The 17,973-nt window shown below is 50.2% G+C and overlaps 1 protein-coding gene across 5 annotated transcripts in view; it reads right to left on the reverse strand.

The window, feature by feature from the left end:
* FHDC1 (FH2 domain containing 1) overlaps positions 1-17,973 on the reverse strand; it is a 42,245-nt gene continuing 24,272 nt past the window's right edge. For all 5 annotated transcript variants that reach the window (XM_067736640.1, XM_067736639.1, XM_067736638.1 and 2 more), the window contains 6 exons: positions 15,466-15,536; positions 15,258-15,365; positions 13,060-13,130; positions 10,281-10,398; positions 6,597-6,761; positions 1-4,352 (listed from right to left, as the gene is read on the reverse strand). In XM_067736640.1, coding sequence (XP_067592741.1) covers positions 2,340-4,352; positions 6,597-6,761; positions 10,281-10,398; positions 13,060-13,130; positions 15,258-15,365; positions 15,466-15,536 — 2,546 coding nt within the window. In that variant the 3' untranslated portion in view covers positions 1-2,339. The remainder of the gene's footprint in view (positions 4,353-6,596; positions 6,762-10,280; positions 10,399-13,059; positions 13,131-15,257; positions 15,366-15,465; positions 15,537-17,973) is intronic.

The following is a 17,973-nucleotide window of genomic DNA, read 5'->3' on the forward strand; positions in this document are numbered from 1 at the left end:
TCCCATAAACAGGAACTTTATTAAACTACACATTACATAAAAGGACATATAAATGGACCTTTAAATACATTCAGTTTATCTTAAATTCATATAGAAACTTATTTACAGTTCTGCATTATATATTTAAATTATTTTTCCAAGCTTACTACCAATAAAAGGTAATAGAATGATCACCTGTTCACACAGATGCATACAAGCTGTCCATAGGGCTAAGCAAAACACCACTTCTCAGGAAACTCAGCTTATTAGATATCAACGCAACAACTCATTCTGAAGGTGCTTTCTTCTGAGTGGCCCTTTATGTGAGACCTCTGCTGTAGGGATGCTGGGGGTTAGTTCTGGAAGCTGATCCCAGGGCAGACATGGGTCCTTGGTTGTTCATGATGACTTGGACTTTTGGAGTTGGAAGGACCCTTGAAGACCATGATCGAGGCCATGCCCCTACTTCTGCAGACTGGGAAACAAAGGATTAAGAAGAGGGAGGGACTTGCCAAAACCACACAGCATCAGTGATGGAACAGGGACTCTGACCCCAGTTTCTAGGGTCCCGCCAAGGGGCCCCGACCCTGGCACTACCCACAAATCCACAAACTTTTGACCTCTTTCACAGGCCCTATGGTTTGAACATTTTTGTCTGCATGGTTAAATACATGATTTTTAAGGCTCTTTGAGATGGTGAAAAATGGCTCAGGATTCATCTTTGTGGAGCACTGGAAATACATACTGAGGGCTGCTTTTACAAGAGGTTTTGTGGTCAAGTGCCTTACTTCTTCAACCATGAAGTTTACCTTTTCAATTTAGCTGACTTATGGAAGCTCAGAGTTTCCAAGTAATTTGAATGGAGGGCAACATTCTACAGGAGGGAGACTGTAACATCGACCATATGGATTCATCACAAATACATTATAGTTGCCGAAATCCACCTACCGCTGTCAGATCTAGAACAAAGTTTCACTAACAAGTGATCAAAAGTAAAAAATGGGGGGGGGCAATTTTTAAATAACAAAAAAGTTTCAAGAATTCCTCCATTTCCCAATTAGTCAGAGGGAAATAGTGAACTGGCACTGAGTAGAAATAGTACATGTTTTCCTCTTTCTTTTGAATGAAGCCTGACTTTTTTTTCCAAAATTTTCCTGATAATATAAAATCTTCTTAAAGCAATTTTTTTGGTCTGTTTTTAGAAACTTGATCTGTTTTTTCTCAGGATTTAAAACCACTGTACCAAAGAACAGACAGCAACATTAAAAAGTATCGAGAGAGAGAGAGAGAGAGAGAGAGAGAGAGAGAGAGAGAGAGAGAAGAGGAGAGGAGAGGAGAGGAGAGGAAGGAGAGGAGAGGAGAGAGAGAGAGAGAGGGAGGGAGAGAGGTGAGAGGAGAGAGCTTCTCTCCAGGCTCCAGGTCACATTAGCAAAGGAAAGAGTGGGAGACTGAAGGGTTTTTTCTTCCCTGTAACTAGAGCGAACACAAGTCATAGCAGCCTTCACTCAGTTTTACAACAGATACTCAAATGAGAAAACACAACGGGAAAGATGTGCTCAGCTGAACAGTCCCTGATGACCTTCCATCAAAATATGGCAGCTCTAAACTCTGGAAGCTTCAGCATTCTCCCAGGGGCTGCCACCCATCTGCAGGGGAGACTTGCCCCACTGTCCACGGTGCCTGCCCCAACACACAGGAGCACCCGATTTCCGTCCACCAGTCTCACTTTCCCTCCTGTCCACACCCAAACCCTCACCAAAGTCAGCAGGGTGAGGCGAGCAAAGAAGAAAGTCTTCAGGAAGACGGGGCCAACCACAGAACACCCAAGGTCTTGCGGAAGTCCAGTTGCCAGCTATGCACAGGGTGGGCAGGTGGAACCCTGAGGCCAGGGAACACAGGAAGATAAAAACATCTTCACCGTTTCCCCCCTGGGCCTCATTTCACTCCGTGAAAGGAACCAACTAAAACAACGTTTAATTTTTATATTAAAAAATAAGTCATTGATACATAAAAACTGGCCCCAAATCTTCTTTTACTTGTTACATAGGAAAGTCATTTTCCTCGTCTGAGTCGTTCACGGGTCTCTGTGGTCTGTTTGGGAGACGGGGTCCGCCTGGTCCACCTCCGGGGCGCGGGTGGAGATGCCTACCCGTGGCGGCAGGACGTCCGACCGGCAGTTCATCCAGCCAGAGTCAGCGCGGCATGGTGGGCGGGCCCCACGGCTGCACCTTCGGTGACAGGAGCACTGGCAGGTGGCCCCGGCGGACTTTATGTGGAATAGACATTCGGGGTCGGCCTTTCGCAGAAATCAGTCCTCACCACCCGAACCCCAGGACGCGAGCGGGGAGCGCGGACGCCTCTCACTTCCACAAGGGATGGAGCCCCTTCCCCAGCGCCCCCCGACAGGCGTCCTTCAGCCGGAAGGAGGCCCTTTCCCCGGCCCCGCGGCCCTTCGGCGGGGCCTGGGCGCTGTCTCCGGGGCCCTCGGCTGACTCGGGCCCCTTCCGGGGGGCGCGGACGCTGCCGGCCCGCCGCAGGGCGCCGCTGTCCTTGGGGGCGGCGTCCTCGGGGCCACCCTTCACCTTCAGCTGCCGCTGCGACACGGTCCGGGTGAGGCCCGGGGATCTGGCCACAGGCGGGGAGTCGGTCCTCTGGCACCGAGACGAGGAGGCGACCGTGTTGCGGGCGAAGCTGGGGACCGGGGCCGGGCCGCGGGGCGCGCTGGGGGCCGGCGGGGCCCGGGGCGGCTCCTCGGGGCTGTCGGGGCCCTGGGAGCCGGAGCGGCAGATCTTGTTCTCCTCGGGCTTCTGCCGTGGAACATTGCGCAGGGGCTTGGCGCTGGGCTTCCTGAAGGAGCTCCTGGTTGGCGCTGGGGGCTCCCTCCCGGGCCGGACCGCCGTCGAAGGCCTCCCGGGCGACGCGTTCGGGGTCCCCAGCACCGAGCTGCGGCGCGACAGCGGCGCCGGCGGGTTAGCGCCGACGGGGCCCTCGCGAGGGGGGCGCTTGCCGGGTGGGGGGGCGCGGCCGGCGCGCGAGATGGGCACGACCTTGCGCATGCTCTCGCTCTCCCAGCCCGTCAGCGTCCGCACCGGCCCCGCCGCTGCCGCGCCCCGCCGGGCAGGCCCAGCCCTGGACGCCCCCGTCGACGCGTCTTTGAGGGGGCTCCTCTTCGGGGCCATCACCTCCCTCCCTCTGGCCGGCCTGTCCTTGGGCAGGCCCCCCTTGCAGTCCGGCTCGCTCTTCCCTGAGAGGGAGCCGGCGGAGGCGGCAGTGGGAGCCTCCGCAGGCGGGTGGCAGGCAGGGTTTGAGGAGACCTGGCTGCCGCCCGTCTCCCCAGCCCTGGAGGACACGGAGCCCTCCCCGTCGCCCCCCTCCCCCGGGTCCCCCGCTTCGGGTCTGGAGTCGGTTCCCTCCGAGCAGTCCAGGGTCAGCGAGCAGTCGGTGGTGTCCGAGGTGTAGAACAGAGACCCAGGATCTTGGTTCTCGGGGTTGCTGCTGCCCTCAGATACTGGAGCCGCGCTGATGGGCTCATCCGGGGCAGCGCTGCCATCCCCCGGGGCCGGGCTGGGACCCCCCTGGGCACCTCTGCCCACGGGCGTCAGGCTGCCGTTGCTGGCGCCCAGGGACTGCGGGTTCTCATCCCCCACGGACGCCAGCTCCATTGGGCTGAAGTCATTTACGGTCAGCGGGGCCAGCTCCTCCGGGCCCTTGGCAGCCTGGAGGTCGAACTGGGCCAGACCCGTCACCAGCTCATGCTCCCTAATCCCTAGAGCCAGCGGCGAAAGTGGAGGGGACCGCACGGAACCCAGGCCCACAGGCTCGCTGTTCCTCTTTCGGAGGATGCTGACCCCATTGCGCCGAACCCGGGGTAAGGCGGGGGCGGGTTCTTCAGGTCGGGGCGCCGGGAGCTGCCTCGGCCACGCGGAGGTGGGGTGGGGGGTTTCCTCCTGGCCCTCCGAGACCGGAGGTCTGTGTGCTGGGCTGGAGCACTGGTCCCTCTGTCCTCCAGGCTCCGTCCGGGCTCCGCTGGCCGGGGCCTGCCAGGGGCAGCTCCGGGGCAAGCTGTGGAACTTGAGCTCCTCGGGGCTGTCAGTGGAGCTCTCCAGGAAGGTCAGCAGCTCCCGGTCGGCCACGATGCCCAGGGAGAGGCGGGAGCGGCGGGTGTTGGGGGGCCGGTAGGAGAGGCTGATGGGCCTCGAGTGCAGGAAAGGCGGCAGGTCCTCCACGCCCCTCTTAGTCAACAGCTCCACGTCATTCTCACTGCTGCTCCGGCCGAATCCAAGCTCCCCAGCCGGCCAGAAATGCCGTTTCTGCTCCAGCTCCTTCAGCCGCTGCAGGCGCCTCAGCTCCTGCACCTCGCGGTCGTGGTTGTCCTGAAGGAGGGACGGAGAGAAGCCAGAAGATGCATGAGACACGTGGGACCCAAGTGCAATTCCAGAGACAGCTACCCTAAGACCCCACTGAGAGACACAGGCTGGAGGAGAGACCTGGGTCATTTGTTTCACCAAGGGAGACAGCCTGTGTTTGCATGCGCATGTGTGTTTGCAGTGCTTGTGTGCCCGGAGGGATGGAGGCCTCTGTTCTCTGCAAACAACGTGGGCGTGGCCGGGCGTGCACACTAGGCCTGGCCCCAACCATCTGCCTAAAGTTGTCATCAGATCCCCTGGGCCCAACTTCCAGTCAAGGCATCGTGCCCTCAGTGTGGGCTGTGATTCCACACATGCCCGAGACCTCAACTCAGAGGAAACCCAACTTGGTTTCTAAGCAGGGCAGGAGAGAAAGGACTTCCAGGAAAGTGCTATTTAGGCAAGAGCAGGGAGAAAAATACAACGGGTGTTAAAAGAATCTGTGTTGCATGGACACATCTACACACACACACACTCATGTGCACACATTCTACTTAACAGTGATTTGGACGCATAAATGTAGACTCAGGACATTAAGAGATGCCTTTCAATCTGTGTTCTCTGAATGCTCCCTGGTAAAGAAACACCAGAAATGCCACCGAGGCTCTGTCCCTTGTGCCCCACCCACTTCCCACAATCGGAGAGGAGGATTTGCTTTACAAATCTTTCTACCTGTCTCCCCGCTCCAAGGAGCCAGCCCTCCCGCCACAAACCGAACCGGAACAAATGCACACACCAAAGCACGCTTTACTGTCCTTAAATATACTCGTGTCACATAAACGTGCAGATGTCGCACCCAAATCTGCTATCATTGGCGCTTTTTACTTGAAAATCAATTTCCTCAGACAGTGGACTTTCCCTTCCAAGTTTCTGAGAGGCTCTGGCTCTGACCGGAAATTCTGGGCTCCTCCTGCAGCTCTGCCCTCGGGCTCCCCAAGGTCCCGGGTCTTCTCCTTTCAAGGCTGCCTGTGGGAGGGCATGGGGCCAGCTCCTGGCTCTCAGGACAGCGGGGCTGAGAGCATCATACAGGTGGCCTCATGGGCCTGGAGAATTCTGACTGGGAGCGAGGGCCTCGGAAAGAGCCAATTTGGCGGCTACCGCCCACCAGCGCCTCCGCCTGCTGACCTCACTGCTTGGACGGGGGAGAGGAATCGTGGCCACAGGCTCAGCCTCCTCTTCACTGGACAGAGAAAGGCAGCTTGAGAACTCCAGCGACTCACTTAGGGCTGGGGAGATGTCTGAGCAACCCCTCAGAGAAATGCAGCTAAGGACACATCTGTACTTAAAACACAGGGAAAGAGGTGACCCACGACTACTTGGTTCCTTATCAGCACCTGAAATGATGGGATGTTACTTTGCTTTTAATTGACAGATGAAAGTTTTATTTGCAAAGCCAAGCAACCCAGGCTTCCCTGGTGGCGCAGTGGTTGAGAGTCCGCCTGCCGATGCAAGGGACACGGGTTCGTGCCCCGGTCAGGGAAGATCCCACATGCCGCGGAGCGGCTGGGCCCGTGAGCCATGGCCGCTGAGCCTGCGCGTCCGGAGCCTGTGCTCCGCAACGGGAGACGCCACAGCAGTGAGAGGCTCACGTACCGCAAAAAAAAAAAAAAAAAAAAAAAAAGCCAAGCAACCCAAAGAGTTTTGTGGCTTCTGCATGAACTCAGAGATTATTGGAGCCGGAGGCTGAAGGGCAAGAAAGCAGCAGTCATGTTCAGACAGCAGCAGACTCCCTCACTATCAGGGCACTTTGAAGCCCACTCTGGCCGAGGACAGCCTGGTTTCCCAGATGCCAACCCCTGGCAATAGCTATGGAGCTTAAAACAGGGGAGTGAGGACCTTCCCATCATCCCGCTGCGACAAAGGTCCCCCTGAAAGAGGAAAGTGTCTCCTGGGAAGGGGGGAGGATCTTCAAAGAGGCGTCTTAATATCGTGACTGCCATCCTAAAAAAACCTAACAAAATGCTTTTAGGGCATCAGAGCGAGCGTAGGAATGAGCAGCTAAGTAGCAAAGGCAGCCAAACAATAGACTCCTGCCAACAGGGAAAGGCTCGGGGCTGAGACGGCAGAGCCCTTCCCCGGAATCACAAGCGACAGCCGGGCAACACCGCCTGGGCCAGACCTTCCTGATGCCCCGGAGCTGCTGAAGCACCTTTCCACCACAGGCAGAGGAAAAAGAAAAATCCTGACAACTCAGAAAACACAGAGCCGTACCTTCACTGCTTTGTTGAATTTGACACAGAAGTCTCTGAATATCTGAAGGCACTCGTCCAGTTTCACGGTGTCTTTGTCTTCACAGAAAAAGTCGATGAGGGTGTGGGCCTCGTCCTGGAGCTTTTGCTTCCAGCGCTCCAGCTCTGCCAGCTTTCCCAGGGCAAACTGCGGGGAAGGGGACAAACAGCACATGCTGAGGCGAGCGCTCGGCCTGCTGCCTGGTGCCTGGGGTTCAGTTTCAGGTCTCACTGCACATCCCTCAGAGCTGACAGGAGAGTAATTCACCCCGAACAACACCTTGGGGAAGCGAGGGGAACCCCTACGCGAGGCCCGAGAGCCACAGGAGACTGAAGAGCTTTAAGCTGGAGGATGCCACCGACCAAATGTTCCCCTGTAAAGTCACTGGACGCATGGCACAGGAGTGCAGTTGGTGTTGCTAAGGAAAACCCTGCATCTGTCTGTATCTGTTCTTCCTTCTCTCATGACTGAGGCTTATACTGGGCCAAGGGTCTACTTCAGGGTCCCAAAAGTCACTTATATTGACCAGTTGTCTTATCCAGAGGTCTGCCCCATTGAGAGGGGTTTAAACTTACCCCCAAATGAGCTCTATCAGGGTCAGTGTCACCCCCGCAGGGACAAATGCCCAGCCAGGGCTTCTTATCCGAGTCAGCTCTGTCTATGGCCCACACTTGCACCCCTCACCCCCAAGCCATTCAGTAGGTTTGGGGTGGACCTGCCATTACTTTATTAAAACTCCCAGGAGGTTTTGATGGGTACCCACGGCTTGGAACTACTGCCCTATACAAATCAGTCCTCTTGGCCTCTTTGTTTTTTTCCTAATTCTTCCAGGACAACGTCTCCAAGGCCCATACAGACTCAAGTACTGCAGCAACGCGGTGCGGCCGAAGGTAGCCCGCTCTCCTCTGGTGAGCCCCGGCCCCTTCAGGATGGGGATCCCCAGGGCCAAAGGCACAAGCACATGTCCCCGCCGGCAGCTCAGTGACATCTCCTGTTGAGCTGAGGTGAGGAAGCAGCAGGTAGAGGAGATGGAGCCCCGGGGAGACGGCATTTGGGGTCACGCTGAAGCCTGACGGTGCTTTCTCTTTCACTGGATAACAAGGCTTATATGAAGAAGGTATATTCCTTTACGAAATCACACTTCTATCTGAGAAAATTCTCCTTGGGTGGGGGGCTGGGTGTGGGAAATAGTGAAGTTGCGGGCTGCCCACCTGGCGGATGGGCTCACTGCTTGAACACTAAAGAGAGTCTCAGGAGAAATTCTGAGAAGACGCATCCCCTCCCACCTACCCACACACTAACCCCCTTCAAAACCCTTTTCTTCCACTAAGCACATTCGAGAGGTAGCAGGAAACCAAAACTATTTAGGAAACCAAATGCCAGAGAAAGTAACCACCTGAGTCAGTAACCTGAGGCAGTGTGTGCATTCACGCTGAATTTTTCTTCGCGGAGAGAAGGGTATTAATGGAAGGCTAAATCTTTGCCTGTCATTCTCACACAGGGTGAAAGGTGGATTCCAGCCAAGAACAGCTCAACTGCAGAAAAACAGGACTTTGACAAGAATCTTCATGGGAGCTTACTCCACCTGAGATGTCTCATCGCAGATCTTGTGGCGGACGGGGAGAGTGCCTGAGCGCTCGCAGTCCCCTTAGGACTCGGGAAAGTGAAACATTCTGAATAGGACCTGAAAAGCCACCACGCTCAGAGTTGTTTGCCAAGAGCTAGTTGCTGAACCCTTTCCTCATGGTTAAGGCCACAGATGAAAAAGCCCAAAGCAACGCTGGCAAAGCATGAATGACAGATTGGCAGTTGTCACAGCAATCTCAACTTTCCAGCTCAAACTTGTCTGCTGTGGACCAAAGTTCCACACCAGTACACTTGGTACCTCTCACCCAAAGGGTCAAAACACTGAAACAGATCTGCAAAACTATGTTCCTGTCATTTTTCTGCTCAAAAATGGTTCACCATAGCTTAGAGAGCAAAGTTTTCAGACTGGCATTCAGACCCCTTCGTGGCCGGACCATAACCTAACTTAAAAAGTTGTATTTTTCCGGGCTTCCCTGGCGGCGCAGTGGTTGGGAGTCTGCCTGCCGATGCAGGGGACACGGGTTTGTGCCCCGGTCTGGGAGGATCCCACATGCCGCAGAGCGGCTGGGCCCGTGAGCCATGGCCTCTGAGCCTGCGCGTCCGGAGCCTGTGCTCCGCAACGGGAGAGGCCACAACAGTGAGAGGCCCGCGTACCGCAAAATAAAATAAAAAATAAAAAAAAATTGTATTTCCCCCATTTAAAAAGAAAGTGAACTTAAAAAAGAAAAATAAATAGCTGTGTGGAACAGTTTACGTAGAGAGATAAAGATGACTACCAGGAGGACAAGTTTAGAGTGAAAACAAGGTTGCTTCTGAAGAACAGTCCGGGGGTGTGGATTTGCATCATAAGCCTTTCTGTGCTACTATTTAGCATAAGAGATTAACATTTAATGTAAGAACTGAGAAATGAGACCTGCAGAATCCTTCTCCCAATGTGTGACAGGCCTTCCCCTTGAATTTCTGGATTTGTTCCATTTGTCTTTACTGCTGAGTGTTTTCCTAGCTACTGTTAGATGGTTCTGTGGTGGTGTTTGCTTTGTTGTCTCACTTTGAGAAGAAAATCTGTGCACTTTTAAGGGAAAATTAGAGTTTAGCGACATATGAAAGAAAATACAGAACATGTGTTTAATAATAAAAACAAACTCCCAGCAGAGCCAAACAAAATCAAATGTTCACTGACGGGAGCTGCAGCTCACAGCATTTGATGTGACTTCATTACAAGGAAATGAGGGGAGGCTGAGGTTGGTCCAACCCTCAAAAGCACTGGTCCCTTTCCACCGCCCAGGGCAGCCCTGCCTCACTGATTCCAGCTCATGAGCCTCGAAGCCCTGACACTGAAGGCAGCACACCATTTCACTGAAGACAGAAAGCATGAAAAGGCGCCACCTTTTTTTTTTTTTTTTACAAAATAAGGAAGATAAAAGAAGTATGTCAGACTGTGATTAGTGAATCACAGTGAGCTGTCACAAACATGTTCTCTCTGCTGGGTTTTGTTGATGTTATTCCGAACAGCTCCTGCCACGCCCTGTGGGGCTGGTGCAGTTGGGGTGGTGAGAGGCACCGACTCCGGTGTGTCCTCCTGCCCTCCCTATAAAACATGCCAAAACGGAGCTTGTTTCTGCCACACAAACAACTGAAGGAACAACAGCCCAAGTGCTCAGGTGTCTTTAACGATCTCCGTGGAACTTCCTACTGGTGTCCAAAAGTTCAAGTGGGAGACAGGAACTCCTGAGCCGTGCTTTAGAAGCAAAACCTTCTAAAGTTGCCAGACTGCTGCCAAGTGTAAGCATAAGGGATCCCAGTTCACTCCCAGGCGATGCCATCATGCAGACAGAGCAGAGACAAACAGAGACCCGGCCCCTAACCAAAGCCTCAGGGTTAGACCGTATTCAATACCCTCTGCCACAAAACCAAGCCAGCAGAGGCTGGGCACTGAAATACAAACTTCCTTTTACCAACTTGGGGGAAAAAAATATGCATGGGAACCTGCTGCTTCCACCAACAGCCCCGCAAAGGTAACCAGCCTTGAGGGGCTGCTGAAGATGAGATCAGGGGGACTGACCCGAATCATACACACACCTGAAGGAAATCTTCCATCTGCTGACAGAGCTCACCATCCCGCTGGACGTTCTCCTTTAGAGATCTTGTCCTGACAAAGAGCGAGTGCAGCTCTGCCTCTGTGTTATCCAGAGATAATCTGAAAGAAGAAAGGGGAGAGTGGGTACCTGGCACAGGAGGCCAGGTGTCACGCAGGTACATCAAACAAGACCCTGGAAACAGAAGGGAGAGCTACCGTGATTGTCTACCGACCTCTGTATTTAGAGTTTCCTCCTATGTTTCCTTAAGAAGCAATTCCTTCCTAAAGACACACACTGGTTCAAAGACCAGGCTGTAATTTTGTTCTTGCTGGTGAGATAGCCGAAAGCATGGGAATTGTGAAGCTTTTCAAAAACTAGGTCTGAACATCTTTATGCCATCAGCATTAGAATTCGGCAGGACTCAGATACTTAGACTTTCCTCTGGCCGTGAAACGCAAATACAAAAGCTCTAACCCATGAAAAGCAAGGCAGAGCATGCTGATAAACGGGATATTAAGGGTGATACGGAGACACTACACAGACTGCATGTTGCTCGCCACAGGCAACCAGAGTCAGCACTCTGTGTCTTAGAGAGAACTGACACACAGCTCACAGTTCTGCGGAGAAATGGTGGAATTGACGACAAGGCTTTTGTTACATATGCCACACTCAGATTAACAGAGCATGAATGATGTTTCTGTCGCCTGGTAAAGCGAATAGATGAAACCTAAATCCAGGTGGAATTCAATTAGCAAATTCATAAATCAAGATGCTTTCATGCTTCCATTGATCAATTCTAACTTTTTTGTTATGCAATAGTTTTCCACCTTCAGGGGCGTTCCTGGTGGTGCAGTGGTTAAGAATCCGCCTGCCAACTCAGGGGACACGGGTTCGAGCCCTGGTCTGGGAAGATCCCACGTGCTGCAGAGCATCTAAGCCCATGCGCCACAACTGCTGAGCCTGTGTTCTAGAGCCCGTGAGCCAAAACTACAGGGCCCACATGCCACAACTACTGAAGCCCGTGTGCCTACAGCTAGTGCTCTGCAACAAGAGAAGCCACCACTAGGAAAAGCCCACGCACCACAACCAAGAGTAGCCCCTGCTCGCCGCAACTAGAGAAAGCCCACGCACAGCAACTAAGACCCAATGCAGCCAAAGATAAAATAAATAAATAAATTTATAAAAAAAAAAATAGGGCTTCCCTGGTGGCGCAGTGGTTGAGAGTCTGCCTGCTGATGCAGGGGACATGGGTTCGTGCCCCGGTCTGGAAAGATCCCACGTGCCGCCGAGTGGCTGGGCCCGTGAGCCATGGCCGCTGAGCCTGTGCGTCCGGAGCCTGTGCTCCGCAGCGGGAGAGGCCACAACAGTGAGAGGCCCGCGTACCGCGCAAAAAAAAAAAAAAAAAAAGTTTTCCACCTTCACTGGTCACTGGCACCCACCTATGACCTGTTTGTACTTCACTTTCCATTTCAAATAAATAACCTTAGTAAATAAGTTTTTTCTAAGACAAGATCTAGCTAACTTTCCCCATCTAACTCTGACCAGAAATGGAACGGTTATTTCTCTATGTATCTCTTAGAAACATTTCCACACTAGGAAGTGGAAAAAATATTCCCACACAAATTTGTTAGTAATTCAGAAACCAAAACAGTTTGCATCTTTGAAAATGCTCATTCTTTGGGGAGAACTGGTGATCTGTAAATACGAAGTATGAACTGTTTACATCGTTGGACAGATAATCTCACTTTGGGAAAGACATGTCATCTGTGGTTAGATGTTTGCAGTCAGTAACACTGAGATGCGGGCCAGTGGCGGGGTGGGGCTTAGAAAGCTCTGGTTCATGTGTTTATGCATACGGTTCACAGCTGTCCCAACTGGATAGAGCCCCTCAGATAACAAGCAGATGACATGCACTGGGCTGATACGTGAGGTGAGGGGCTGGAGCCAGCTCATGGGACGCAGCTGTGGCTGTGGGTATCTCTCCCCAGCTCCACAGTCAGCAGTGCCACGTTGGGAGCTTGAGATCAGCCATGGCAGCAGTATTTACGCCATGGAAATCAGCAGTTGCTACAAATCAGGACTTTTCTCCCTAAAAAGCTGGTCGTTGAACATTTACCACTGATGCATGCATATGTATTATAAATTTAAAAGCACAGGATTCAAAATAGCATGTATACACAGATTACAGCTATGTTAAAATACACATCTATATTAGGATCACAAGTGATCCTAAATAGTGATGTAAATACAGCTTTATGTTTGGTAGATACTTCCTCTGCAAAGTTGAGTGACTAAAACAAAATCCTTTCACAGCCCTTGGTATGGTTCCAACTTCTTTTAATGCAACAGAAAATAAACGTACCATGTTAGATTCTAAAGGAATCAGTGATGTATGGCCCTGGAAGCTTGCCTGATATATACCAACTCCCAAGGTAACAGGCTGTGTTCTTTGAGCCCTATCTTTTGGGTGTGGAGGTATTTGAAGTTCTTAACCCATATATATATATATATATTTTTTACACTGATGAGATTCATTAGAATAGACTGCAATAGGAGTTTTTTAGATTAAAAATAAAGATTAATTTTTTAAAACCCCCAAATTCCAAAGATGCACACATACCTCTGTAACCAAATGAAAGGAAGGTCTGAAAGTTCAACAAGACAAAACTTTTAAAATTTCAAATCTGAATCCAGAAGTTGTAAAATATTCATCAGTTTTCATAAGAAGGTAGTTAAAAAAAACAAAAAACCTTGTTCTCACAATTCTCTTCCTTGCTTACCTAGCAGCCTCCTGAACATGATGCAATTTTTCAGAAAAGTTTAGAAGCACGGCATCTTTCTTCTGGGCTTCCTGGAACAAAACCAGAATTTCCTCTCACTATATAGGGATAAAACTGGAATTTTGTCCACTATACGGAGAACATTTTTTCAGGGCTTACAGGAACCATAAAATCACTGTTGCCATTTTTAGGCTTGATACATTCAAAGCAATTCACTGAGTCATGAACTCTTAGTCTGATATTCTTAGTAAGACTGACCAGAACTCTCCTACTCTCAAGAAACATTTAACTTCCCAGAACAACTGATCCTGACATGAAACACGACTCATGTGCATGAAGACTCAGTGGAAGGAGGTGGCGGCTTAGCAGGGCTCATGGTTCTTAAGAGAATCCAATAGATCCTGCTGAAATACCACCCATACCTATGCGTATGCCTCCACTTGACCGAGCTACGTGCAGCTCTTAGACCAGTTTGCAAACTGAGTTCAATCAGAAGGTGCACAGGCTACGGGGGTGTTTGGATCCTTCATCTGTTCAGAGGGTACAAAGAAGGCAGGTCTGAAGAGGGCAGTTACCACCTCAGGAAACTTCCCCACGTGGGCAGGGACCAAGCTACACAAAGCACCTGGGTATGGCGATCTAAAAGGGCAGCCAGGAGATGCTGCAATCCACATGGGATGTGGAACACATTTTCTGGTTTCAATGCCCTGAAAATTGACACAAATTAGTGCCAGGTTCAATGTGCCCTCTGTCTTCTGAAGAATGCAGTCACAATAGTGTGTATTGTTTATGGACAGCTTACCATATTCGGAACACTGAGCTAATAAGCACGTTCTGGAATTATCTCCCTCCACCTTCTCAATTACCTAGTTTTGAGGTATCACTACCTCCCATCATTAGATGGAGAAATTGAGGAACTTAAGGCTTAAGTAACTTGTCTGAGGAAGTACAGCTAATAAAGGACAAGTCAAAGTCTCCCCGTTCGGGCTTCTCTGGTGGCGCACTGGTTGAGAGTCCGCCTGCCAATGCGGGGGATGTGGGTTCGGGCCCTGGTCCGGGAGGATCCCACATGCCGTGGAGCAACTGGGCCCGTGAGCCACAACTGATGAGCCTGCACTCTGGAGCCTGAGGGCCATGGCTGCTGAGCCCGCGTGCCGTGACTGCTGAGGCCCACGCGCCTAGAGCCCGTGCTCCACGGCGAGAGGGGCCGCCGCCGTGGGAGGCCCGCACACCGCGGCGAGGAGTGGCCCCCGCTCGCTGCAACTGGCGAGGGCCTGCGTGCAGCAGTGAAGACCCAACGCAGTCAAGGATGAAATGAATGGGATAAATAGATTGAAAAAAAAAAATCTCTCTGTTCTATTCTGAAACTCATGCTTGAAACAAGGCTGCAACACAGCTTTCCTCCCAGGTGAAGCTATATCTATGTGATCGCTGTCAAAACAACAAGGAGATTCAAAGGGAAAAACAAACCAGCACAATTCACTATTTGAGATAATTTAACAACAAAGAGAGAACTGTCCTTGGCTCATCTCTGACTTTATAACTAGTTACTGGGGTGTCACATAGACCCAGTCAAAAATGCAATTGATGGACAGGGTTCAGACCCCAAACCCTGTGTGAATGGCAAGGCCCTGTAACCCCCAGTTCACAAAGAAAATATGCAAGTGATCCTCTCATTGCTCTGACTCTTCCACTCTTTACACACAACGGGTCAAAAATCTAGTCAGGTCAACTCAGAAATGTTTCAACACCCAGGCCCCTGCTCTCCATCCCTGTGGCCATTACTCTGATTCTCAACTCTCGCCAAACAATGAGCGCCAACTTCCACCAAGAGGTACCCCTATTTCTATTCTCTCTCCACTCTAACCCACCCTCCACGTTGCCTCATTTCCCTAGCAACAAAAACATACCTGGTCAGGCCATGTGCTGTGTATAAACTTCTGTTGGCTCCCCATGGCTAAAGCATAAGTCCAGATTCCCCAGCAACCACTCTGCCTCACCCCCGACCCCTCCACTTCCCTCCAGGCCTGTAACCCCAGGTGCAGCCCAACTCAGGAATCCGCAAATAGAACCTTCCTGGCACCTAGGGTGCCCTTTCCTGACTCTGATGCCACCTTACACCTCTGAAAAACTTCACTGCCTTGGGGGCGGGGGTGGGTAACGTACATTCTCTCTCTGTATCAATCACTTCCACATACCTGTGCAACAAAGTGCAGGAGATTCATCCCAGGTTTATTTGCTTTTGTGTCTGCCAATTTGAGCAAAGAAGATAGTTTAAATCCTACTGCATTGCCAGCATACCCTCCCTAAAGAAGACAAATCAAAAGAAAAAATATACATACACATTTAGACAGACAAATAAAGTTGGAAATACAACATTAAAATTCTTTTTTGAACTTCACTTACTGCATTCATGATATTCCCTGCTTGCAGCACCAAGTGTAATATCGAATGTAGTTCCTCACATGACATCAGCTCTGTCAGAAAGAACACACCACGGTACCTTAGAGAAGGCTTCAGCTTAAACACACACGAGACAGCTACCACATCCAAGTTCAAGTGTGTCTGAAGTAAGCTCTGACCCTAAACTGTATAAAAGACTGAAACAAAGTAGCACACTGCACGGTGTATCTAACGTACCACTGGCTACTGGTGATGCACATCCTAGTGTTCAGCTGGGAATCAAATATGTATGACACTTAAGTATCACACATACTTTGATAATGAAAATTTTCAAGGAGCGGAAAATACAAAAGCCTTAGGAAAAGCAGTACACTGTGTTACAGGAATAATCTCCTCTCAGCAGTTATTTCTTTATGGTTTCCTTTATATCCTTTGAGACTATATTTACGGACTATGAAAACGAATAGTGCGCAGCATTTTGCTTAGCTGCTGAGCTATGAGGAGATAAAAAATAAACAGGTTGGAATGACAGGTACATAACTTGCAAAGTTCCAACCCTTAGCGGCAGGTACCCAGAGAATCTTTCCATTTTATTCAAAACTCTACATTTCATTTGCATTGGCTTAAAGGTTTAACAAGGAACTTATCATTGTCATATATTGGTAAACTAGTTCGTTAAACACGAAGTCTTTTGTACACACACCTACGCAAATAAACAATATTAAAAATTGCTAATGTATCTGAAAAGCTAAAAAGAAAATTTAATTATTAAAATTACTGTATATATAGGTAATAAAATGTCACCTATGATATTGTTAAGTTAATATTCTCCATTAAGTCTGGTATTACTTTCAAAAAATTACACTTGGATCACTGCCTATACTGTGTTATCTAAGGAGGCCAGGTTTTGAAGAGTAACCAGATAAGAAACGTTTCTACCGTGCCCACAAATTTGCATCACTCAATATGAAACATATTTTCCCATCTCTACTTGAACAGGAGAGACAATTCTTTCAAAATTGCTGCTTTAGGCTTGACACAGGAAGAAATTTTAAAAGGCCTCTATACTGAAAGAGGAAAATTCTTAGTCTCTTCTCTAAAATGAAGAAAATATGATGAGCTGAAGAGAAAAACTTAATACAAGTCAGAGCAACTAAACAAGAAAACCAAATTGGAATAAACATTCTACCACAATAACTAGGAACCCAGAAAGTGACCAGGAGGAAATCAGGCTGGAGATCCCAGCTGATGAATGCTGGAAACTGTGAGGGCCAGGGAGCACCAGAGACTTTGCCTTGGAGCCGGCATTCTCAGTGCCGTACATGCCAGAAAGCAAGCTCCCAACCCTATGGAATGAGACATTAGAGCAACCTGAGGTTAGAGCAACTCTAACACCAGGTGTTAGAGTCTGGAGGGGACGCGGGTGGGAGAAGACACCACTGGAGCAGAAACATCAGGAAAGCTGGTAGAATAAGAACAGGAGATGCCTGGGGAGGAGTCAGGACGGAAGGAGGGATGCTTCCGGAAGAGCAGGGTGCCAGCCGCCAACAGAGGCCAGAGCGCTGGAGGAGACAGGCAGCTGGCCCCGGGCCCAGGCTGTGAGCACGCGCCATCATGCACACACACACCAGACACACACAACTACACACACACCACATACACACTACACGCACACCACATACTAGACACACCAGACACACAACTACACACAGCACACACACCACATACACACAACTACACATGCACCACATATTACACACACACCAGACACACACCATATACTACAAACACAGACACACCACATACCACACTACACACGCACCACATACTACACACACTATACACACACCACATACTATGCACACACCAGACACACAACTACACACACACCACATACTACACACACACCAGACACATACAACTACACACACACCACATACTACACACAACTACACATGCACCACATACTGCACACACCTAACACACACCACATAATACACACACCACATACACACAACTACACACACACCACATACACACACAGCATACCACACTACACCCGCACCACATACTACACACACAACTACACATGCACCACATACTACACACACACCAAACACACACCACATACTACACACACAGACACACCACATACCACACTACACACGCACCACATACTACACACACACCACATACTATGCACACACCACATACTACACACAGATACACCACATACACACACACCATACTACACACACACACACCACATACACACCACATACTACAACACAGACACAAAACATGAACCATATATACACTATGCACACACCACACGCACTAAATGCACACCATACACACTGCACACACACCACACACATACACACACCATACACACACACCATACACACACTAAGGACATACCATACACACACTACTATACACACCACACATACACCACACACCACACACACACCACACACATACACAGGAAGCTAATCTAGGAGAGGAACA

The sequence above is a fragment of the Pseudorca crassidens genome, chromosome 4, assembly GCF_039906515.1.
Source record: "Pseudorca crassidens isolate mPseCra1 chromosome 4, mPseCra1.hap1, whole genome shotgun sequence".
NCBI classification, from domain to species: Eukaryota; Metazoa; Chordata; class Mammalia; order Artiodactyla; family Delphinidae; genus Pseudorca; species Pseudorca crassidens.